The sequence below is a fragment of the Lissotriton vulgaris genome, chromosome 5 (genome assembly GCF_964263255.1).
Source record: "Lissotriton vulgaris chromosome 5, aLisVul1.2, whole genome shotgun sequence".
Taxonomy (NCBI): Eukaryota; Metazoa; Chordata; class Amphibia; order Caudata; family Salamandridae; genus Lissotriton; species Lissotriton vulgaris.
Genome location: NC_141693.1, coordinates 819,050,773 through 819,077,618, shown reverse-complemented (window position 1 = coordinate 819,077,618; position 26,846 = coordinate 819,050,773). Strand labels below are relative to the sequence as shown.

Sequence of the window (26,846 nt, the reverse complement as noted above, 5' to 3'; positions counted from 1 at the left end):
GTTACCTGCACAATTTGTAACGCAGTTCTTTCAAGAGGAAATCCTTCGAAAAAGTATTCTTTTTCAATACATACGATGATGAGGCATGTGAGACAAGTGCATCCTGAGAAATTTGCACAGGCATCAACAAGAGCTCTGGCAACACAACTACCATCAGCTGTGGCCAGCACATCTTCTGGTGGACGACCTGTATCTCCATCCAGTGCACAGATGGACTTGAGACCATATTTGTCATAGGTGCATTGAAATGCAACTTGTGTGGAGAAATTATTCTGTACGGAGAGCAGAGCCTCCTTCTCATTGAACAAAAAATTAACACTCATCAATGCTTCGCCAAAAGATAATTTTTTACATTTCATTTTGATCCTGTTTCACAGTTTTACAGTTCAAAATTTCGGTTCCAGTTTCAAAAATCAAAAACAATATAAAACTTGACAAAAAAAAAAAAAGTTATTTTCAGAACTAACTCATTGTACCAAAAAGAGCTCTATTCACAAGCTGAAGTATCGACAGGACACTGCCGATAAAACGACGATAATAGCCTTCATAGTATGTTCTACGAATTGCAACCGAAACCTATGTTAGTTGTCTTTATATCTAACATTAGGTTCGATTGCAATTCATAGAGCATATTATCAAGGCCATTATCGCCGCTATATCTGCAGTTTTCTGCCGATAAAAGCGGCGTTAATGTTTTGCCTATACTTGAAAATATTCCCCAGCACCTTATTGAAAACGGCATTACAACGCCTGCCGTAAGACCACTTTGCATATGTGCCGCACAGTAAGTTAATGACATGCAAAGTGGGCGTACGTCAAAGCACATGCAAAATGTGGTTGGAGGGTAAAACACCCTATCACGAAAACAGGTGGTGCGAGAAAAAGAGGTGAAATAAACTTGTTTACCGTAGGACTGTCAAAGCCTGCTCTAATCAAGCATTCGGCAGCGTTAACATGGGAGTGTGGAAAATAAAACTGAATCCACCCCGTACCCTAATTACAAGGCACACATTAGTGCGTGAAAACAACGCTTGTTTTCACACGGTAATGTTAAATACCGCCGGCTGTTACAGGATTTATTGTCACATATGTGTTCGCATTGATATTAACGCACTAACACCGCGGAAAATTCCGCCGATAGCATTGATATTTTAAACGCCAAGCAGCGGCAATTTTTATCACTTAGGAGCCTTCCTATTATAAAGGTTTATCTCCTAAGTCTGTGATTCCCAAACTGTGCACAGCGGCTCCCCTGTGTGCCGTAATGAGGTGCCAGGGGCGCCGCGCACAGTTTAGGGTGACTAACCGTCCGTAAATTCCACGGACATCCCTACCCTGTTATCTGTAATTCTGCCCATCACAGGGAGCAGCGCTGCTACTCTCTGAGAGACCTCACTCCCACTGCTGGAGCAGCCTCGCACTCCTCCAGGAGCGCATATGGCCGGGATACCCGTCACCCCCTCCCAACACAATCCCCAAGGATTGGAAGACGGACACAGTTCTTGAACTTTTGGAAGGCGGGAGGGAGTTACCCTCCCGGCCGTATTTATTAAAATATGAAACAAAATTAAAACATTAAAATAACAGTTTCATATCATGTACAATTTTCCATTTACACATTACGATGTATATTGGCTAACCTTAACACATCTCTAATACAAAGGTTCTCCTAGCTGAGTCTAAAACATCCTGCAAATGCATATTCTCAAAATTAAAATTGTACATCCTAACATTACGGGCCAACGGCAAGGTCGTAACCGGTGTCAGATCCCTAAACCAGAACTCCCCCTCACTTGTGAGGGGCGGGTGCACAGAGGACTGTACCTCTGTGCCAACTTCCAATTTCCCTTGTCTTAACGGGGGCCCCATATTTACTCGACGCCATCTTAGTGGTCGTCCGAGGACTCGTGTGAGGTGTCTAGAAGGTAGCGTAGACCCCCCTCCCACCCCACACTACTTACCACATCCGCCGTCGCGGATGTCCTGGCCCCGGGAAATTTGTAGGAGGGGCCCGTAGCCCCTCCTCCCCTGGGAGGGGCCTATGACCGCCTTCCCTATCCCCGTGTGAGGGGCCAATGGCCGCCTCCCCCCGGGCGCTCCCATCCATAATGGGTGGCGCCCCACCTCTAGGGATCTTCAAATTACTGTTCACCGATCATGACCTTACCGCCCGACCAAAAAATAAATACGACGTTTTTGAACCTAATGGACAGAATAAACGGTTATACTGGACATTTCGCAATATATAACCTTTATCTACTCAAATAAACCCTCTTTTCAACTAGACTGTGATACTCCGCCTAAACATGCTAAAAAGCAACCAGTTTATTGTCATAGAAAAAAACCCAAACTTTATTAATAAACAACCTGTAAAAGAGATAATATCACCGTCAATCGACTTTATTGCAATACTAATCGTTGCCATAAGGGGCTGGTGGGTGGGTCAAAATTGGCTCCTTGGTCCGTCTAGGGCTCACGTGCAATGAGGAGGTGCAGCTTCTAAGCACAGGAACAAGAGGATGCTTCCTTGGATTGTTGCTCCTTTTATTCTTCCTCGGGAGGGCGTGTACCCTCCTCGATCCGCCTACAGGGCGTGGCCAACGGTGTAGGTGTCTAGGACAACCCCTCCTGGGCGGGAAAAGGCACGCCCCGGCTCCGCCGCTTCGGGCATACCAGCCGAGACACGCCTCCCGCCCAAAATGGTTTCCCGGGGGGGCAGGGCACCCTATCATACGTTCGGGGGGACCGAATGGTCGCCCCTTTCCATATGGCCGGGATACCCGTCACCCCCTCCCAACACAATCCCCAAGGATTGGAAGACGGACACAGTTCTTGAACTTTTGGAAGGCGGGAGGGAGTTACCCTCCCGGCCGTATTTATTAAAATATGAAACAAAATTAAAACATTAAAATAACAGTTTCATATCATGTACAATTTTCCATTTACACATTACGATGTTTATTGGCTAACCTTAACACATCTCTAATACAAAGGTTCTCCTAGCCGAGTCTAAAACATCCTGCAAATGCATATTCTCAAAATTAAAATTGTACATCCTAACATTACGGGCCAACGGCAAGGTCGTAACCGGTGTCAGATCCCTAAACCAGAACTCCCCCTCACTTGTGAGGGGCGGGCGCACAGAGGACTGTACCTCTGTGCCAACTTCCAATTTCCCTTGTCTTAACGGGGGTCCCATATTTACTCGACGCCATCTTAGTGGTCGTCCGAGGACTCGTGTGAGGTGTCTAGAAGGTAGCGTAGACCCCCCTCCCACCCCACACTACTTACCACATCCGCCGTCGCGGATGTCCTGGCCCCGGGAAATTCGTAGGAGGGGCCCGTAGCCCCTCCTCCCCTGGGAGGGGCCTATGACCGCCTTCCCTATCCCCGTGTGAGGGGCCAATGGCTGCCTCCCCCCGGGCGCTCCCATCCATAATGGGTGGCGCCCCACCTCTAGGGATCTTCAAATTACTGCTCACCGATCATGACCTAACCGCCACAGGCCGGATAGTTGACCGGCTATCCGGACCCCCCACAAACTCCTACTAAAGGTCATGGCTACACAAACTCTTTAACCAAGCTATGCAGTCTCCTATGAGTAAGACATTTCCCTCCCGGGACAAATGGACTCCATCTTCAAGATACATGTGGTCCCCCCGAATACATCCATGTGGGATACAATGCAACCGCTCTGAACGAAACAACCTACTAAGTTTGTTATTAACTTTCTTTACCGACTGATTCAAAGCTGACACAGAGAGGGCCCCCCGCCACACCTTCCTAGGAATCATGTGTGACCATGCAATCGTGCACCCTGGAACCCTTCTCGCCAACCAACTCACGGTGGATAAAATTAACTCGAGAAGTACTCGCCGACCAATGGTCACTAAATCATTGCCCCCAAGATGTACTATGATTACAGGCGGCGGTGACCTCGTCCGCCCTAACAGTCCCTCAATAAAACTTTGAAACTGGTCAATACAGAGCCCGCCCCTTCCGTGGAAGGTCACCCTGTACCCGTATTCCCCAGCCACGTGAATCATGTCACCTGCTTTGAATACGTCCGCGGCGCGTCTCACGTATGAGTGGCCAACGACCCACACCACTCTTCCCTCAGCCGGTGATCTTTGACCGCTGGTCCCCAGGTGTCGGGTAAACTGCACAGTCCGCCCCGCAAAGCCTGCTCGCGAAACTGTAACCAAACAGAAAACAAGAAGCGTGAGTGCATGACATTGGCTTCACAACATGTGCAACCGCACATACCTTTTATAACAATTCGAGGACCAACGCCCCACTTGTTTCACTGTCTGCAAGGCCACTAGAATGGGGAACAGCTCAAGAAACCCAATGTTACCTGTGAGCCCACTGTCGTGCCACCACGTCGGCCATGTTCGCGCCGACCACTGGTTACCAAAGATGGCGCCAAATCTTACACTCCCCGCCGAGTCGGTCCATAAGCCCAGCTCCTCAGAGGAAGCTGGCGGCTTACTCCACACAACCCGGCCGTTGAAATCCGCCAGAAATGCCAACCAAATGCGCATATCCTGGCGAACCTCTGCTGACAGCCGTGTGCGGTGGTGCCCTTCTTTGAGGCCAACCATAGCTTGTGCAATAGAGCGGGAAAAGGGGCGAGCCATCGGTATCACTCTAAGGGCAAAGTTAAGCTGACCCACTGCTTGCTGCAATTGATGGAGAGTTACCTTTTTCTCGCCGATGCATATTTCGAGCGAGGCCTTAAATTTCATTACCTTCTCCTTGGGCAAACGGAAGCACCCCTCCACAGAGTCGAGCTCAATTCCCAGAAACTCGAGTGAAGTAGATGGCCCCACTGTCTTCCCTGGTGCCAGTGGCACGCCAAATCGTCTCATGAGATTGCAAAATTCCAACAAAGCCTGTGCACATTCTGTGCCCCCGGCTGCCCCCAGAAACAGAAAATCATCAAGGTAATGCATAACCTGCGTAAAGCCCGTGGCTCTGGTGAACGCCCATTGCAAAAAACTACTGAACTTCTCAAAATACGCACTAGAGATAGAGCAACCCATTGGCATACATTTATCGATGTAGTAGCGCCCTTGAAACACAAAACCTAACAGACGCTGATCCTGTGGGTGTACCGGGAGCAACCGGAACGCTGATTCAATATCCGATTTTGCCATCAGCGCACCGGGCCCCAGGCGATTCAACATGGCGACGGCCTCATCGAAGGATGCGTACCGCACTGTACAAACTCCCGGGTCAATCGCATCATTCACCGAAAGACCCTTAGGAGCGGACAAATTATGGATTAACCTAAACTCACCTGGGTCCTTCTTGGGGACTACTCCCAACGGTGAACAAATAAAGTTAATAACTGGCGGATTCCCATACGGTCCCGCAATCCGACCTCGGGCCACCTCCTTTGCAATCTTTGCCTGTACTACCACCGTATTTTGTTGAACCGATAGTTGGTTCTTACACTGTGCTTCCCCCCGAAAATCCCCCGCCGGGATGCGGAAACCATATGAGAAACCGTCTCGCAACACCCCGGCGGAGACATGATCAGGGTATTCGTTCAGCCAAGGGATCATAGCCATGATATCAACGGGAGTAGGTAGCGGTGCCCCTCGGCCGATATTAGACCTGTTTGGCCCCTCCTCTACCCCCTGTATCACCATTCTTGGCTCTGCACGAACTCTCGGGGTGTGGAGACTGTCCGCACCCTGCACACTCATGCCTGAACTTGCATGTCCCTTGTGGCCTAGTGCACTTCCCTCTGTTAAAGCTCCAACAGACCCCTTTCCTACCCGAGTTCCCATTACTCCTTGTGTGTTGATCACTGCTGGCGCCCGCTCGAAAGGGCGCCGCCGAATAATGGCGGGAAGGCTCCGCCCCATTCCCGCCAAACGAAGACGACTTCGTCGTGTTCGGCATGACCTGCTTATGCCAGGAAATGGAGTCGAAACAATCCCACGTCAGAGCTGAGTCGTGCTCCTTGGCCTTACGAAACCTGTTATCATAACCCATCCATTGATTGCCTTCATACGTTTCATAAAATTCCATTATACGTGTCTGGTAACAAGCCAATTCTGGCAACACTTCGGGCCTTCGTTCCCCCATGATTGCAGTGAACATCCCAAACGCCCTGGCCCAGTTAGCGATCGTCTCATCCACTCTGAAACCCACCATTTTTGCACGCCATACACTCGGATGCAACAACTCCTTCTGATTTTTAACGTGCTCTATCACATGGTGGTCGGTCAACAACGAAAACATGTTCACATATTTATCAGCCCAGATCATTTCTTTCGTGGCCATCGGGATATGTTGGACCACCTTTTCCCTCCTTGAGGGTAACGATCCCTCCCTCGCCATTGGCAACGGCTGCATACCCGAATCAGTAGCTGGACCTGTTGTTGCTGCTGTTCCAACGCCCGACGCCGGTTGTTCCGAGGGAACCTGAGGGGAAACAGGAGGACAAGGTGCCTTCGCAGCATCTCTCGATTGCCGCAACTTCTTCATTATTAACCTGGCCTCCTCGGCCGTGTCTCCCGGTGCCACGGCACCCTCGGTGCTCTTGCCTAACCACGCCGCCAACTGGGCGGCCAACTCGGGAGGCATATCCCCCTCGCTAACGGGAGTAACTACAACAGGGATCGGCTGTCCCGCGTTCGGGATCGGAACTGGGGCCTCAACTGGACTGACCGGGCTCGCCGGAGGTGACTCGGGAACCGGGGCCTCCCCCCCTGTCGCCCTATTCCTGGCCCTTTTACCTCTCCCGGCAGGGACTACTCCCGGCAATGCTGGTCCAATGACTTTCTTCGGTCTGCCCGTACCATTCATTGCCGCCATCTGCTTCTTCATGTTTGCCATGTCCTTCACCAGCATGCGAAACATCTGTTCGGTCCCAACCTTCTTTCCGACCCTTTTGCCAGGCATCGTTCTCGGATATCCGACACTTGCTGCTCGACGAGGTCCTGGATCCAAAGGTTCGGAATCACTGAAAAAGGAAGCAAAAAATTACAACTTTTCAAAATTGGCTCCTTGTTCCGTCTAGGGCTCACGTGCAACGAGGAGGTGCAGCTTCTAAGCACGGGAACAAGAGGATGCTTCCTTGGATTGTTGCTCCTTTTATTCTTCCTCGGGAGGGCGTGTACCCTCCTCGATCCGCCTACAGGGAGTGGCCAACGGTGTAGGTGTCTAGGACAACCCCTCCTGGGCGGGAAAAGGCGCGCCCCGGCTACGCCGCTTCGGGCATACCAGCCGAGACACGCCTCCCACCCAAAATGGTTTCCCGGGGGGCAGGGCACCCTACCATACGTTCGGGGGGACCCCTTTCCCCTTTCCCCTTTCCAGGAGCAGCCCCTCCCGCCCATTGAAGTTCTGTATCGGGCTCATTGCCACTTACTGAATGAGAATGGGGCAGTCAAGGATGTTCAAGCATGTGGCGCTCCTCCTGTTTTTGGCCACTATAGGTGTGGCAGGGTATACTCAGACATGAGTCCCTTTCTCACTGCTCCATCAGGATTCAAGCAAGCCGGGCCGAAGAAGGCTGAAATGCCAGAAACCGGTCCCCGGTAGCTTGTCTCCTTTCTGGTGAAGAATTGGCTTGGTAGTTTAGTCTGCCCTGTTCCCATGATGCACTGGGCCAGGGACAGACTGATTTGCATATAGCCAGGATCTGAGCTGGGATGGGGCAGTGAGATAAATAACGGTGATGGATCAAGCCCTGATCTTTGGACTGGGTAAGAGTGGTCTGTTTAACTCAGACACTCTGTTCATCACCACCCCCTTTTCTAAATCGTTTTTGGCCACTATAGGTGTGGCAGGGTATACTCAGACATGAGTCCCTTTCTCACTGCTCCATCAGGATTCAAGCAAGCCGGGCCGAAGAAGGCTGAAATGCCAGAAACCGGTCCCCGGTAGCTTGTCTCCTTTCTGGTGAAGAATTGGCTTGGTAGTTTAGTCTGCCCTGTTCCCATGATGCACTGGGCCAGGGACAGACTGATTTGCATATAGCCAGGTTCTGAGCTGGGATGGGGCAGTGAGATAAATAACGGTGATGGATCAAGCCCTGATCTTTGGACTGGGTAAGAGTGGTCTGTTTAACTCAGACACTCTGTTCATCACCACCCCCTTTTCTAAATCGTTTTTGGCCACTATAGGTGTGGCAGGGTATACTCAGACATGAGTCCCTTTCTCACTGCTCCATCAGGATTCAAGCAAGCCGGGCCGAAGAAGGCTGAAATGCCAGAAACCGGTCCCCGGTAGCTTGTCTCCTTTCTGGTGAAGAATTGGCTTGGTAGTTTAGTCTGCCCTGTTCCCATGATGCACTGGGCCGGGGACAGACTGATTTGCATATAGCCAGGTTCTGAGCTGGGATGGGGCAGTGAGATAAATAACGGTGATGGATCAAGCCCTGATCTTTGGACTGGGTAAGAGTGGTCTGTTTAACTCAGACACTCTGTTCATCACCACCCCCTTTTCTAAATCGTTTTTGGCCACTATAGGTGTGGCAGGGTATACTCAGACATGAGTCCCTTTCTCACTGCTCCATCAGGATTCAAGCAAGCCGGGCCGAAGAAGGCTGAAATGCCAGAAACCGGTCCCCGGTAGCTTGTCTCCTTTCTGGTGAAGAATTGGCTTGGTAGTTTAGTCTGCCCTGTTCCCATGATGCACTGGGCCAGGGACAGACTGATTTGCATATAGCCAGGTTCTGAGCTGGGATGGGGCAGTGAGATAAATAACGGTGATGGATCAAGCCCTGATCTTTGGACTGGGTAAGAGTGGTCTGTTTAACTCAGACACTCTGTTCATCACCACCCCCTTTTCTAAATCGTTTTTGGCCACTATAGGTGTGGCAGGGTATACTCAGACATGAGTCCCTTTCTCACTGCTCCATCAGGATTCAAGCAAGCCGGGCCGAAAAAGGCTGAAATGCCAGAAACCGGTCCCCGGTAGCTTGTCTCCTTTCTGGTGAAGAATTGGCTTGGTAGTTTAGTCTGCCCTGTTCCCATGATGCACTGGGCCAGGGACAGACTGATTTGCATATAGCCAGGTTCTGAGCTGGGATGGGGCAGTGAGATAAATAACGGTGATGGATCAAGCCCTGATCTTTGGACTGGGTAAGAGTGGTCTGTTTAACTCAGACACTCTGTTCATCACCACCCCCTTTTCTAAATCGTTTTTGGCCACTATAGGTGTGGCAGGGTATACTCAGACATGAGTCCCTTTCTCACTGCTCCATCAGGATTCAAGCAAGCCGGGCCGAAGAAGGCTGAAATGCCAGAAACCGGTCCCCGGTAGCTTGTCTCCTTTCTGGTGAAGAATTGGCTTGGTAGTTTAGTCTGCCCTGTTCCCATGATGCACTGGGCCAGGGACAGACTGATTTGCATATAGCCAGGTTCTGAGCTGGGATGGGGCAGTGAGATAAATAACGGTGATGGATCAAGCCCTGATCTTTGGACTGGGTAATCGTGGTCTGTTTAACTCAGACACTCTGTTCATCACCACCCCCTTTTCTAAATCGCTCCTCCTGCTACAGCGTACAGAAGGGATTGTGTTAGGTATAAAAAAGTAAAACGCCTACACTACAATGTTATGGAACACTTCCTTTAAAGAACCCTGTGAAATAAGTTTAAAAGAACAGGTTAACGTTCTTTTACTGTCTCATCATTCTTGAACATAAGTATTTACAATATTAAATTCAACAATGCCATGGTTGCTGCTTTTTTATTTTAAGAAACTAGCAACCATTGACAAAGCCAATAGTCATGGCTTGTTGTTCGTTAAAAAATACTTGCTATATTATATATCTGCATTGAATGACAGAAACAAACATAACACCAGTCGGGCGCAACACTATGCTAAGTGCACATTTTTAGCCCACGTGTTTCAAACTGCCCTCTGAATTACATCCAACACTCCCTTTGAAGAGACTCCCCCATTTTTAAACACCTCTTAAAGCCCTGGAAACAACACCGTTTAACATTAACCTCATATCCTGGCACTGTAGATCATGTGTGACTCATGACTTCTACGTTTTCAGTCTGCCTATGTGGAAGGGCATAGTGAAGTCTCCCCCACCGCACCCCGCCCCTTGCTGTAGTTCGTTCTTGATAGGCCTCTTCTCCCTGCAACTCTGCAGACAAAAGCTCAGCTCATAATGTGGAAAGGTGGATAAGTAAATAAGTATGGAATGTCCGAATGGTTGGATGTATTACTGAAAGGATGAATGGATGAATAAAAGGCGAATGGATAGATAATGAAAGAAAGGATGGATAGATAAGCGAATGAGTGGAACTATGGATGAGATAAAAGGTAAATAGATGGATGTATGAGACGAACGGTGGATGGTTACGTAAAAGGATGAATGAGTGTGTTAAAGGATGGAAAGAACACTGAAAGGGAACCTGATGGGTGAGTGAATTGGTGCATAGGTGTGTGAAACGATAGGTGAATGGATGAATGAAAGGGTAGATGATGGGTAAGTGAATGGGTGGATGGATTAATTGATAAGTGAAATGGTGAATGGATGGATGAGTGAAACGGTGAATGTAAGTATTGATAAGTTAGTGAATGGCGGTACATAGACAAAAGAAATAGATGAGTGAAGTAAAAGGGTGGATGGATGAGACAGTGGAAGACAGAATGCGTGAAAAGATGGTTGGATAAGTGAAAGAATGGGTCCCAATTACTTTAAGGAAGATAACAAGAGGTACATAGCACCCACCCACCGGAAAAAAAAGGTGGGGAGCCACGGCCAACTGCTGATTAGGTCAAGGGAGCTACAGGTCAAAAAAGTTTTGGAACCACTGTGTTAAGCGATAAAAATCGGTCGAAATGCATGAATATTGCTGTGAAGTCAGCGATATTCATGCATTATCGAGCTACTGCTCTTAGTCATGTTATCCACCTACCATTGAGTAACATAGGTAAGAACTGCTCAGGGGCAGGTGTTAGCTTTTGGAGATATTCACGCTTAGCGCAAATATCTCCAAAAGTGTGTAATTAGAGATAGCAATGTCACCAACTGTTTCCAGTCGCTAACATCTTGGCATGCGCACTTTGCATGTCATTACTGATAAATATCACTGACAAGCAAAGTGGGGCCCAAGATGGTCGCTATCTCCTACTAGATGTCGCTAACTGATGTTTGCAACAGCTAGGCAATAGCGACATCATTTTATCTCTGCTTTTTTGTTTTTTAAAACCAAAAAAGCGGAGATAAACCCCCTTGATAATATGCCCAAAGTTCTTTAACACACATCATTTACCTCCAATGTTTTCATATATGAGCGTTGGTGAACTGACTCAGTGAAATGTCGCTGATTTCATAAAATCACTTTTAAGGCGCTCCTTATGACAGTGCACCCAATCCTGCGTGGAAGTGCTCACATAAAACATGACACTGGTATGACCAGGATAGACAAAGCAATAACACAGTGATGGAAAAGTTTCTTTATTTTTTATACTTACCTAAGAAATAGTAACAAAGTAAAACTAAATTTCTTTTAAAAACATAGTATCTGTGGAAGAAAAGTAAAAATAAGGTTATAATATACATTTCATAAAACAAAACAAAGTAAGAGTGAATGAAACAGAAAGTGAAAGAAAAAAAGACTGAGGGAGAGTAAGAGACAGAGACAGAATGTGTAGTATATAAATCAATGAGTAAGATAATTAATTGAAAGAGATAATAACACTGAAGGAATGACTGTCTAAACGAAAGTAAAGTGAGAGTATGATCAGTGATAGTACACAAAATAAAAAGTCTCTTAAAGAAACGGACTAAGAGTACGGGAATGTCTTAAGGAGATAGATAAAATAAAGGAAAAACAGTAAGAGAAACAGATTGAAAAAGAGTGAGTAACAGAAGATGAACGGAGTAGAAATAGACAAGGACTGTAAGAGACAGATAAATACAAATGAAGTAGGGTAAGGGAAGTAAACTATAGATTTAAGTTTAGGAATTGAGCATAATTAATGAAAGGAAAGTAAGGGAACAAATTTTAAGGTACGGTAAGACAAAGGAATTAAGATTCAAGAAACAAACGTGATACAGGTTCAATAAAGGTGAGTCACCATGATACAACGGAAGAAACAAACTGAAGAGATAGATAGACTGAATAAAATAGTGACAGAAAAGATGTTAGAGAAACAGGAGAGAAAATTAAACAACGCAAAATGTGGATGAGTTAAAGGGAATAAGCGTGACTGAACAGTACTGACAAAGGAAGGGGATGAAAGGAATAAGGATAAGAGAGAGGCAGAAGAAACTCTTGGATGGTATTGCTTGTACTTACCTTATAAATGTAATATCTGTGGAAGACAATAAAAAAATCTGTTATAATACATATTTCTAAATCCAATGTAACAAAATAACTTAGACAACATATTACATGGTTTATTTTTGCTGTCCTCAGAATATATTGATTTTCACTATAAACAGTGATTTCAATAGTAATCATCATGTAACAGCGGGAAAAAAAACCCACAATCTAAATGATTGTATTTAAAAAACCCGTACAAGATCTCTATACATAATATAAATACCTGAAAAAAACATGTCTTAAATGTGTTTCTCTAATTGGCAATTTCTTGAGTAAGCACAGTACATCTTCCACAGTTACAAACTAATTAAACCATACCACTTATTTTTAAATACGTCTCAACAAAGCTCCGTGCAAGTATGTTCTTGAAACATTTATCTTAAGGGCACATTTTCTTCTCTCATACATTTCCGCGTGGCCAAATAGTATGGGTTAACTCGTTATTTTTTAAATACCTCTCAACAAACTTCCGTCCAAATATGTTCTAAAAACATTTATCTCAAGTACACATTTTGTTGTCCCATATTTTTCAGCGTGGCCAAATAGTATGAGTTAAGTAGTTATTTTCTCAAATTACTTAATCGTAGTCTTATCCATTCTATTCTCAACCTTTCGAGTAAAAATTCTAACGTGTTCTGTACCATCAAACATTAAGTAAACTTGTACCTGATGCTATCACTATGCCAAATACAAATTTCATTTCTAGATTTGCACACCCTCAGTCACATGATATTTCTAAACAACAGAGTTTCATATCTTTACAGTATTAATCTTCCTACACCAAGCAATTTTACTGAAATTTGGGTTGCAAAAAAAGCAGATAAGAATTAGTTAAGTCACAAGGCAAACGTTTCTTAAAAGTCAATTGACTATCATTGCAGAGCGTCCAGCCTGTTGGAGACTTCAAATAAGCTGTGTAATGTCCTGATGATGTTGAAGGCCCTTCATGAAAAATAATGGCTACAGTTACAAATGTTCTTCTAGAAATAGATACTTGAGAAGCCACACATTTTTTAATTAAAGTTGACAATTTACTCCCATCAGCTCTGCATCGTTGAAACATTAAAATTACATATTGTCCATTTCTGTGGATAAATAATGTTGATAACATTTCAGAGTTACATTGAGAGCAGACTATGTTCTGATGCGCATCTTTAACTAGTTTATTAAAGGATACTTCTTTACAGTCTGGTAATGTTAAATATATAAATCTTTCAGTGTGTATATCAGTACTACTTGAAAATGAACAATTATCGCAATTATGTTCCCATTTATAAGAAAGGCCAAAAAGACTATCAATATCTACACCTTCATCTTTCAAAACTGTAAGCATATACATAATAAATTCCTGACAATCTTGCTGAATATTCTGAGGAAATTGATTTAGTCCTGCACATATGTCTAAAACATTCCTTAGTTCTGAAACACTTGCTACTTCACTATTACCACTGCTACATTTTTCAAATACAGAATTTAACGAACAACAAAATGTTTGCCCCCGATTTTGTACAATCTGTTGCTGAAAATTGTTTAGAAAAAAAACAACATTAACTACTACATTTGCATAGCAGTTGACACCAGACCTGTTTTCAAATTTAAATCCAACAATCTCTTCAATACTAACCTTTTTCTTACTGCTACTAATGACAGCTACATCTTTTTTTCTTCGTTTCTCTACTATTTCGGTACATTTTTCTTCATTTCTCCTTTTCTGACCAACCATACACTTTTTAATTAAAGGATATTGAGGTAAACTTGGAGCATATTTTCTTCTTAACCTATTATACTCCTTCACACAATTTACATCTGCACTAATCTTTGTCTCATCAAAATCAATTAGATAAAGTCCACATAAAGTTCTAACTCGAGATAAAGCAACATACGCCATACCCTCTTTGAATACAGTGGTTCCAATATTTACCAAAGCACAATCTACACTTAAACCTTGAGATTTGTGAATAGTCACTGCATATGCCAAACAAATTGGAAATTGCTTCCGGCGGACATATAAGTCTTTCACAAGCAAAAAACGACTTGAACAGCGACTGAATTGTTGAACATCCTCAATTCCATCAAATTTGATTCTTAAAAATTCAATCTCATCTCTATTTGGGTAATTGACAAAACCAACAACATTACCCATTGCTCCATTCACCAAACCTCTTTCTACATGTAAATTTCTCCGTAAAATAATCCGACAATTTAAACATACATACAGATTTATTTCTAAGCCAGCAGTTTTAGATATAGATTTCTGAAGAGAAACCAATTTTAACTTCAACTTTTCAGACAAAACAATAGTACTACCTTCATGCTCTATTCTATCTTTAGCTTCCAGTTTCTTAATCTCTTGATTTTCTAACTTCAACATTTTTTCATTGAAAACCGAACATTCTTTGAGAGTTGGCATCAAGCATATGACTGACATATCTGCTACCTCTTTACTATATATTTTCTCAGGTACATTATCTTCATTAGGAAACAGCTTGGAAAGTAATCGTGTTCGTAGAGTTTCTTTCGCATCTTCAGTTAGTTTTCCAATCCTTATATCTTGAAGAATATTTCCATATTTAGTATCCTTTGCCTGTCGCATATTTTGAATGAGTTCAGTATATTTGAAATGTGACCATATATTAACATTTCCAATACTGCCCAGGCACTTTCTGGTCTCTTCATGTGTAACAGTTTCAAATACAGGTTGTCCTTTCACAGGAGTTAGCTGCAGTAGATCTCCAAAAACTATGACATGTTTACCTCCAAATAACACATCATACTCTGTCTTAATTATCTGTTGCATTCTTAAATGCACAAAAGCAAGCATTAAATTGGATACCATGCTTACCTCATCAATAATGAGAAGTTTCATTTTTTTATGGACTCTAGAAACTTCAAAACAAGCTTCTCCAGATAGCTTGTGATATTGTAATTTATTTTCATGTTCAACTGGCAGCATCAGTAAACGATGTAAAGTAATACCTTTAATATTATGTGCTGCCAATCCAGTTGGAGCAGTAACACCACAAGAAAGTGTTGACTGAGTTCTTTGCTGTAGATATGTAGTAATTCCTTTAATTAGGAAACTTTTACCAGTTCCAGCTTCTCCACTTACATATAGTCGAATAGGTTCAAATGACATACATGAGCATTCTTTTTTCTCATGACGAAAGCCATGCTCAATGTGCTCTGTCACTTCATCATATATCTGTCTTTGCTCAAGATTAAGTTGCTTCTCCAATTCTTCTAAGTTTATTACTTCCTCTTGACCTTGCTGCATTGCTCTTTCCACCTCATCCATGGCAGTGGCTGCTTCATTTTGGATAATTGGTTGTCCCAGTGGATCTTGACTTAACGAAGCCGAACTTTGACTACCTTGTGAACTGTCTCTAGCAATCTCCGCTGCAATTGTTGCTTCTTGCTCTATTTCATCATTCAACATTTGGAGATAATTACTGAAAACAGGACATTCGATACTACTTTTAGATGCGTTAAATGAATCTTCATAACTATCAAAGTCACCAAGTAGTTCCTCTTCTGTACGCCATGGTTTAAAGAGTTGCAAAAGAGCTAAATAGTAAAATTCTCTTTTGTCAGGTGTTTCGCAACTCAGTTTTCGGTGATTAATCTAGTGTCCTTTTCTTTGTTTCACCAAACATCCTTCATGTCCAATTACAGCGTGTACACCTTTATCAATATTCTCTGTAATATTCTTTTTAAAACTGTAGTTTTGAAGTATTTCATACAGACAAATGTTTTCAAGCAGAGTACTTCTATTTGGATAGTATGTATCCAACATATTTGTTTTCATAATGTCTGTACTGTTTGGTTCTTTCTGTGCTAAATATTCAATTTCTTGCACAGGTTTCAGAACACGGTTTCGTGTTTCTGCAAGACCCAAACTCACCCACAGGATAGTTCTTGATTTTGCATAAAGACTTGCTGATGATAAGCGATCACTACATTCATATGCTCCAATTTCTCGATGAGATAACATCTTCAAACTGTACGTATACAATTTCTTGCTTAGGCTCTTTTCATGAGAAATGTCTTCCCACATCTCCTTCAGTTCCGTTGTTTCAGATTTTGTGATGTAAGACGTTACATATCGAGCCACAGCAATAGAGTTGTCTGCAACATATTGTATATCCATGTTAGCATTCCACATGGACAAAATGACTGGGTTAGTCATTTATATATTTGGACTCTTCACCTCTTCTTAAATTGTACGTATTTTTAGGTGACCTTCTTGTGATGTTATGTCGCACAGATGACATAAAATTGTTGACTCTTCCTTTTGAAAGTACTGGTCGTGCAAATCCAAAACGACATTTGGTGTAGAATTTAGTCTTTGATTTGAATTTTCGCCGACAATATTTTCCACAACGATGACTTTGAAAGTGTAACACTTTTCCTCTTAAGTCCTTATCAGTTGTACTATTAGGTATGTCACAAGTGGCATATTGTTCAATAAAAGACAGTACAGTCTCATCCAAGTCTGTTCCAAATTTGGGAGCATCCTTGATCCATAACAGCATATGAATATGAGGAGCACCTCTTGCTTGATATTCTTTTCTCCAAAATAAATCCAGAACTTCACCAAGAGGTGGATTTTTCTTGTTTGTAATAAAAGACATCATAGCTTCAAATCTATGATTAAAATATCTGCAAACATTAACCGGATCCAACGAACACAGTTCTCCAGGTGTCTTGTAGTTTATATTTTCCATGTTTGCATTCGCCTCCCGAAGAAATTCAAGTAAATCTTCCCAAGCATACTCTGCACAGCTTAGAGTTAAAAACCATGTAGATGCTCCTAAGTTTCTAATCATGCATTTCAAATCTCCATGACGACGGTACCAATACTCATTAGTACCACGCTGACAAGCCATTAAATTAATTAGTGTGAATCCAAAACACTATCTTTCTGTTGCACTTTATTCATAAATTCCTTTGCTGAAACATTTTGCAGATGCACTCCACTTTTTAAGATATGGTTTACTGCATGAGAAAGACCAGATAAGTCACTCTCAAACGGAAGATGAAACAAATATGGAATACATTGACGAAATCTCGGATCTTCTGCAAATAATCTTGTTGTCCGGTACTCAGATGCAGGAATCTGCATAGGTCGATCATCATATCGTGTACCTTCACCTGTAGGGAATAACTGTGGGAAAAAACGACCTTCCAAACTTTCTTCCCATACACTAATAGGACTTCCTTTTGCTTAATTCATCTGAAATAATTCAATAGCATTCCCTATTGCTTCTTTGGAATGCAGTGGATGAACACTGTAATGCTCATAAATGTCTTCACTTCTGGATAAGTCAACTTTTTCAATTTGTCCAATAGACAAATCATTGTCCTCTTCTTCACTTACTTCTTCTTCTTCTACGTATACATTTTTATAGTATTTATTGTTTTTGACTAAATACAACGTTGCCTTTTTGACTTTTCTAACATCCACTAAATCTTGCCAGATTTTCTTACTCTTTGTAGGTACACCATTAACTAGAATAACTAGAGGTTCCTCTTCTACATTTTCAACACCAATTGTCTCCATATTTTTTTTTTAAATCAAGTGGCAAATATACAACTCTACCCTTTAATCCTCTTTGTAAATCTGAAGGATTTAATTTGCCAGTCTAGGCTCCATACGAACAATAGCCTGAAAAGGATGTACACATTGAATCAGAATAGTCTCATAAGTATTTAAATCCATCAGTTCCGATGGAATATTTATCAACTCAAGATTATTATGTACAGCTCTAGCAGGCATTCTATTTTCATTTAATTTATTATAACAATACTTACAATTACGTTGCTCAAAACCCAAATCAAAATAGTTTTCTACCAACAAATAAGTCGCAAAATCTTTCCACTGACTATTATTTTCATCTTCACTTTTTAAATATAAATCAACTAACCTAGTTTGACTTTTGTAATGAATGCGTCGACAACACACACAAGGAAAATTTGGTTTTTCACCTGCAATGACCTTAAACTTTGTTATTTCCTGTTCAAAATTTTCAGTATTAAAATTTCCAACATTTTATAACACATTTCCTTCTATAACTATATCAGTTTCTGCATTGTCTTCATCTGGACCAAAATAACTTACCTCAATTTCTGCACAAATCTTCTTAACATCTAATTCACATCCATGCAAAAGAGCACTATTTAACTGTTTAAGTTTAAGTGCTGGACTTTTTGCATAATACAACTTTCTCACTAATTTTCTCATTTTCGTATGATGCACTGCTAACATCCTAAAGTGATGAAACACACTGGCATATTTTTTTTAGAAAGAAAAGCCATAGAATGGCCTTGCAGACCTATTTTTTCTCGCACTCAGCAATGGTCTAATTCTTGCAACATTACAATTTTTTTTTAAGACTTTCCTTAGTGGATTTACTTACGCGGTCGCTCCCCCACGCTGCTCCCCGCCCTGCCTGCCTTGCAGCCTGGTATCGTAGCACATCGCTGCGGCGCTGCGGCGCTTGATGAATCAATTTGCTCATTATAATTGCTAGACTACCTTAATTGCCTGTTTGTCTTTCATAGCGATATCGAAGCGCTAGAATACCTTAATTGCCTGCCTCTCATTTCATACACGGTAACATTGCAGCGCTTGACCGCCTTGACTGCTTGTTTAATTGTTATCTATTCAGACATCGTGTGGCTAAATTGTGAAAGTGCGCTGCTATTACAAGTTCATTTGCCTGCCTGTAGATTTAAAGGTGCCACTGCCATCTGCTTCGCATTGGCTTCTAGCTTGTTTCAGGCTGCCTGCCATTTTGTTTTTGTTGTTGTTATTGTGTGACTCCCTGCCCGGGTCTCCGCCCCGCTCCCGCCTCCCAGCTGACCCTCCCTCGCCCCTCCCCTTCCACTATCCACATATGACAGATGCTTTTGGGCGCAGCGTTCACGCGCATCGGTTGCACCCCATGCGTGCCGAAGGTGCGCCAAAGGTAAGCCCGTCTACGCCCGTCCGCGCCTGGACCGCGCCCAGCGCCAGACCCCCTGGTCCTCGCAAAACCCACTCCGCCCACATAACGTACGACGCCGCCACTCTCCTGGCCCTCAACCCCGGACGCACACCACAATGCTACGAAGCTGCCCCAGGACGCACCCACGGTCCCTTTGCCTGCCACTCCTGCAAGTTTGCCTGCATCAAGACCCACACCATATCCACTAACTCCAAACACAGCTCCGACCCTAACCACCTGAAGTGCATTCTGCTGAACACCCGCTCGGTCCACAGACACGCCACCGAACTCTGGGACCTACTCGACACTGCTTCACCGGACATCGCCTTCCTTACAGAAACCTGGATGAACGCATCATCAGCACCCGACATCGCCATAGCCATCCCGGACGCTTACAAGATCATCCAAAAAGACCGCATCAATCAAACAGGAGGAGGCATCACCATCGTCCACAAGAACTCCATCAGAATCACGACCAGTTTCGACGATAACCTTGCAACCGCCGAACACCTTCACTTCCAGATCCACACCAACCCCAGGACCACACTTAGAGGCACCCTCATCTACAGACCACCAGGAACCCGTCAACAATTCAGCGAAGACATCACTGACTTTATCAGCCCACACGCCCTCACCTCCGAGAACTACATTCTACTGGGAGACCTCAACTTCCACCTGGAAAAGAAAAACAACAGCAACACCACCACCCTTCTGGACAACCTGGCCAATCTCAGACTCAAACAACTTGTTGATACCCCCACCCATATAGCCGGACATACACTCGACCCAATCTTCACCTCCAGCAAGCACATCTCCCTCGATCACACCACAGCTCCCCATTGGACGGACCACAGCTGCGTTCACTTCAGCTACAAAACTACCTCAACCCACAACCCCCCACAACCTATTCCGCGACGAAACTGGAACAAAATCACCACCGACCAACTCCTCACATCGCTCAAACAAAACCCTTCCGCCCTCTCATCGGACCCAAACCATGCTGCCACCAAACTCAAACAATGGATCACTCACAGCGTTGACGAATTAGCACCCTTGAAAAACCACCGAACCAAACAGGATAGCAAAAAGGCCCCCTGGTTCAATGGTGACCTTAAGAAATCCAAGAAACTATGCCGCAGTCTCGAGAAAACATAGAGAAAAAACCCAACCACGGACAACCTGACCACCTTCAAGACAGCCACTCGCAAACACCACCAATTGATCCGATCCACCAAGAAATCAGCATTCAAGGATCGACTCGACAACAACGCCCATAACAGCAAGGAACTATTCAACATCGTCAAAGAATTTACCAACCCCACCGCAGCCTCAAACGACATTACTCCCTCCCAAGACCTCTGTGATTCGTTATCCTCTTTCTTCTACAACAAAATAGCCGACATACATAACAGCTTTGAGAACATTCCCAATGAACAGTCCACTCCACCCACCTCCAAACCCAAACCACCTTCTAATAACCTTAACGCCTGGAACCCAATCAACATTGAAGACACCATCCGCCTAATGAACTCCATCCATTCAGGTTCGCCAACCGACCCTTGTCTTCACCACATCTACAACAAAGCAGACTCCATCATCGCACCCCATCTCCTGATGTCATCAACTGCTCCTTCAACTCAGCTACCTTCCCAGAAAACTGGAAACACGCCAAACTCAGCGCCCTGCTGAAGAAACCCACAGCAGACCCCTCTGAACTTAAGAACTACCGCCCCATCTCCCTCTTTCCATTCCCTGCCAAAGTCATTGAGAAAGCCGTCAATAACCAGCTCGCCGCCTTCCTTGAATCCAACAACTCCCTCGACACTTCTCAGTCTGGCTTCCGTGCCAAACACAGCACCGAAACCGCCCTCATTGCAGTGACAGACGACATCCGAACGCTTCTGGACAACGGGGAAACAGTTGCCCTCATTCTACTCGACCTCTCCGCCGCCTTCGACACAGTCTGCCATAGCACCCTCATACAACGCCTCAGCAACATCGGCATACAAGGAAAAGCCCTGGACTGGATCATCTCGTTCCTCGCCGGGAGAACCCAGAGAGTCCGACTCCCCCCATTCAAATCAGAGGCCACCGAAGTCATCTGTGGAGTACCACAAGGATCTTCACTCAGTCCCACCCTCTTCAACGTTTACATGAGTCCCCTCGCATCCATCCCACGACAACACAACCTCAACATCATCTCTTACGCTGACGACACCCAACTGATCCTCTCCCTCACCAAAGACCCCAACACCTCCAAAACCAGTCTTCACGAAGGCATGAAAGAAGTAGCCGAATGGATGAAAAACAGCTGCCTAAAACTTAACTCAGACAAAACGGAAGTCCTCATCCTAGGATCATCCCCCTCTGCCTGGGACGACTCATGGTGGCCATCGGCCCTGGGCACGGCACCCATACCCACAGACCACGCACGCAACCTTGGCTTCATCCTAGACTCCTCCGTCTCGATGACCAGACAAGTCAACGCCGTCTCTTCCTCTTGCTTCAACGTACTTCTTATGCTCAAGAAAATCTTTCGTTGGATCCCCACCGAAACAAGAAAAACTGTCACCCACGCACTGGTCACTAGCAGACTGGACTATGGAAACACCCTCTATGCCGGAACCACAGCCAAAATACAGACAAAACTCCAACGCATCCAAAACGCATCAGCCAGACTCATATTGGACATCCTTCGCCAAGCTCACATTACCGATCACCTGAAAGACCTCCACTGGCTTCCCGTCAACAAGAGAATAACATTTCGTCTCCTCACCCACGCACACAAGGCCCTTTACAAACTAGGGCCCGAATGCCTCAACACACGACTGTCCTTTTACACACCCACCTGCCAACTAAGATCCTCCAATCAAGCCCTCGCCGCAGTCCCGCCTATCCACAGATCCACCATGGGAGGAAGATCCTTCTCCTACTTGGCTGCTAAGACCTGGAATTCTCTACCCACCCACCTCCGCCTTACACAGAACCACATTTCCTTCAGAAAGGAACTTAAAACCTGGCTATTCGATAAATAATACTCCCCCCTCCCCCAAGCGCCTTGAGACCCTCTGGGTGAGTAGTGCGCTATACAAATTCTTGAACTTGAACTTGAACTTGAATTGAATCCTGTCGTACACTGCAAATGCTACTACAATTCCAACTGTAAACAGGAACATTAGGACGTCCCTCTAAAACTTCTCCAGCTATCACCTCTTCTGCATTTCTAACTACAATTTTCTCTTTCTCAATAGCACAACCATCCTTCACCTCATATGCTCGACCACTGGTGTCAACTGCATGCAACAAATCGTTACTTTGAAAGTAACTCTCTTCATTAAAAAATGGCTCAGAAGTTGAGGTATGCATCCATTTCCCAGAAAACACTTTACAAAAATTACTTCTATTTATGTGTCTCTTCCATTTACTCTTAGCTTTTAAAACTCTGATTGCCTTATTTAGTGTATTTATTCTATTAATTACTAAAATAAATAATTTTCTTTTTGTCTCAAACGCGCGCTCAACAACATCCTCTATATATTTTTTCTTCTTATAAAAAGCAGATTTTCTTTTAGAAACTTTTTCCTTTTTTAATAAATTCGAAACTACTCTGTTATAAAACATACGCTTCCTGATTTCCGCAAGCTGATTAGTACGTCTTTTACTGTACATATTTTCCTCTCTGCTGATTTGAGAAACATTTTGCTTTTTTCTGGCATTTCTCCTTGTAGATACTGATAACTGTTTTTCCTTTTGAAGATTATCTTTTGCATTTTTCCTTTGACATATTGTTTTTAAGAAATCCTTGGTTTTCTTACCAGGAGCACTCTTCTTTTTATCCGTCCTTTGTTGTTTTGATAATTCTTCTAATTCTTTCCTCTTCAAATGGTATGTCCGTTTATACAGCTTTCTTTTTTCATTTCTGGTCGGCATACTAATTTATGTTTCTGATAAAAATGACAATCTGTAAAGAACAAAGATAACAAATATTATAGACCGCTACAAGCATATAACATACAAATTATAACCACAGGTTCATTTTATAAGTAGAATAAAGACAAAGAAACAGTCTCTGAACAGAGTAGGAAATCCTGTAGTGAATGTTGCTTCTAAATTTATGACAGTCCATAGTAGGCATGGGCGGAAAATCCGTTACGCTTGCGGATTTTGCGGATTTTCGGTAAATCCGCAATCCGCGAACTCTCGCGGATTTACCGAAAATCCGCGCGCTGCGGATTTTTTTCTTGTGTTCGCGCTGCTCGCGGCCCGCGCTGTGGCAGCAACAATCTCGCACTCGCGAAATTACCGAAAAACGATTTTTGCAAAAGCAATGAGCAGGTGCAAAAGTCAACCTCATGATTTGTAACGATTCCCTGTAGTGCTTCCTGAGGGGGCCCTCCAGAATTTGGTTGCCTACTTGCAATTATTGTGTGACCCTGCTCTGACAGTCACAGAATAGTTACAAGTATGCCATTGCCAACAAAGATCCTGTTAAAAAAAAATTACATTGCAACACAAAGTAAAAGGAGCAGACAAGCAGGTGCCAGCCTTCATTAATGTCAGTTGGGGCCTACTTGCAACTATTGTGTGACCCTGCTCTGACAGTCACAGAATAGTTACAAGTATGCCATTGCCAACAAAGATCCTGTTAAAAAATATTTACATTGCAACACAAAGTAAAGGGAGCAGACAAGCAGGTGCCAGCCTTCATTAATGTCAGTTGGGGCAGGGCAGGTGTTGCTGTAATTTAATTTTGCAAAACTTAAAGCACTTAGCAGATGTGCTTTGCTTTGCCACAATAATGTACACTCACTGGTCAACCAGAGGGTGCTGTGATGACACCGAGGGTGGCATGGGTGTGCCAGCCAGAGGGTGGCATGGGTGAACCAGAGTGCCAGTGTTGACAGAGGATGGCAGTGCTTTGCTTTCCCCCAATAATGTACACTGGTGAACCAGAGGGTGCTGTAATGACACCGAGGGTGGCATGGGTGTGCCAGCCAGAGGGTGGCATGGGTGAACCAGAGTGCCAGTGTTGACAGAGGATGGCAGTGCTTTGCTTTCCCCCAATAATGTACACTGGTGAACCAGAGGGTATTGTGATGACACAGAGGGTGACATGGGTGAGCCAGAGGGTGGCATGGGTGAACAAAGAGAGTGCCAGTGGTGACAGAGGGTGGCAGTGATGAAGAAAGGCTTGCAAACAGGCTGGGCACGTAGAAACAACAAGTTCGCAAAACTGGCGACCCGACAAGTAAGTTCGCAATTTGCAAAATTGTACAAAACCCTTGCGAACTTGCAGAAACCCGTGCGAACACAAAAAAAATCCGCAAAATCTGCGAGAATTCGTGGATTTTGTGGATTTTCGCAATCCGCAAATTCGCAAATCCGCAAATTCGCGGATTGCGAATCCGCAAAATCTGCCCATGCCTAGTCCATAGCTATGTCAGCATTATAGACATATTTTCTGATTCTAATTTTTAAAGCATACAAACAGTACACTGTTTTTCAAGCACTGTCGGTGATCCTAGTGCTTTTAATTTATTTTACTATAATCTCTTATACACTTCATGAGAACATGTATTGTCACTCTCATAAAGCAGATCAACGACGAATAGTACAAGAAAACTGTCTTCAAGAATGCTTTAGTATCAAAAATATTTTTATTTATTTAAAAGTTCATATTCTAAAAGGACTTGTAGCATAATTTCATCGGGTACTTCTCCAGATTCAAAATTCTCATCCTCCAAAATCTGCTCTTCCCCTTCCACCAGCTCTAAATAGGCACTATCCAATGTATTATCCATAAACTCCGCATTTTCAAGATCAATGTCCTCCTCAAAAACTCCATCTAGTAATTCCTCGAATAGTTCTTTAGCGATTTCAAAATTTAATTCACTTTTCTCAGAGTAATTCTCAATTTTCTTACTCTTTTTTGTGTCTTCTATGTCCTTTTAAATAAATATAAAGACTAAATTGTATTTTTTTATCAATAGATAACTTAAAACTACCTTTACTAATTTTTAAACTACATACATTTTTATACTTTGTAACTCATTAACTACATATATTAAGATAGCACCTTCCTCTTGTTTGAAAACAAATTGACACTATGAGCCTAGACATTAACACTGTTCCTTTTTTTTCATTAAATAATTACTGATGTGAAAAGACATCTTACTGTAAAATTTGTTTTTAGGTTTTCTGGATATCACAACTATTGATCGACTTTATAATTGATTTGTAGGGATCCATTTTCTAAGTTCACCACTACAAACTGCTAATCAAACTATATACAGTCTGAAGGGGAGGCTCACATTGTACAAACCATAACATTCACTTAACAGATTACTACTTCCCACAGAGACAGTTGCTTTTATGTTTCAACAGCATACTCAGCATGTGAATTTCATAGCATGTACAAAATGTCATGCTAACCATGAGGAACCACATCATAATAAAGCTCTGCAAATGTATGTAAAACAGTGCACACAGATTGTATAGTCACAGATATGCAGAAAAGATGCCCATCACACCAAGAGCCATATCATAATACACCTCTGTAAATGAAGAAAAAAGACTGCCAAAGATAATACAGCTGAGTTAGAGAAATAATGAAGACTTAGCAAGAATTATTCAATGGAAACAGCAAAGAATTATAGTCAAAGGATAGATGAACCAGAACTGCATCGAAAAGAACACATGGACCAGGCCCATAAAAAGATAGTGTCAACAGACAGTGGAAAAGTATCTCAAAATACATATCTAGTGCAAGCAGATACAGACATGGCAAAAATAGAAGATAAAATCATGCACCAAACCGAAACTTTCCAAATAATCTTGCTTATAATTTTAATCTGCACTCCAAAAAATTGCCTTTCAAAAATACCAACTCACCTGAAAAAAAGAATGTGATTGCTGAAAAATCGATAGCGTGGAATACAGGTTGTTGCTGTTCAGCACCAAACACTATAAAAAAGAGAAATACTTAAATGTAATTAACATATTACAGACATATTTATTACACAACATACACCCATTGTAGCAAACAACAAGCCTAACAGATAAATTCCCTAAGATTCTCTACCATTAGATATCCTAATGCCTAAGTAAGTTCAATAATTGTTTTTTCACCACATCAAATAACTAAATATTAAATAAAATATTTAATATAGAGTAGAAAAGAGACACAGGACAGGAGAGATACAGACTACAAGAGAGAGAGAGACAGTAGCAGGGAGAGCAACATGCAGAGACAGACCAGCATTCTAAGCACATATGGAGAGATAGAAAAAAAACAGGAGCATAGAAAAGTCAAGAAAGAGAAGGATGGTACATTAAAGTAAAAGATGAACATAGAAAGGGAGTCACAGAGTATAAATAACAGATAGAGCACAAAGGAGACAAAAGGCAGGAGGCACAGGGACAGAGAGGACAGCAGGCAAACAGTATAATAGGAAGAGACAGAGCAGAAAGAACACAGAGATGGACAAGCAGAGCAGAAGACAGAGAAAGATGGAGAGAAGAAGAGTGAATAAGAGGGAGAGAGATATAC

The 26,846-nt window shown here is 43.3% G+C and overlaps 1 protein-coding gene and 1 long non-coding RNA gene across 2 annotated transcripts in view; one reads left to right on the top strand and one right to left on the bottom strand.

The window, feature by feature from the left end:
* Positions 1-26,272, bottom strand: part of LOC147711644 (uncharacterized) — a 60,156-nt gene extending 33,884 nt beyond the window's left edge. The window contains exons 1-4 of the mRNA XM_086924107.1: positions 26,189-26,272; positions 22,388-23,258; positions 16,690-18,722; positions 13,947-15,254 (exon numbers count right to left, since the gene is read on the bottom strand). Of these exons, the coding sequence (XP_086780233.1) occupies positions 13,947-15,254; positions 16,690-17,197 (1,816 nt within the window). The 5' untranslated portion in view covers positions 17,198-18,722; positions 22,388-23,258; positions 26,189-26,272. The remainder of the gene's footprint in view (positions 1-13,946; positions 15,255-16,689; positions 18,723-22,387; positions 23,259-26,188) is intronic.
* LOC147711642 (uncharacterized) overlaps positions 1-26,846 on the top strand; it is a 540,558-nt gene that overhangs the window by 346,763 nt on the left and 166,949 nt on the right. The window lies entirely within an intron of this gene.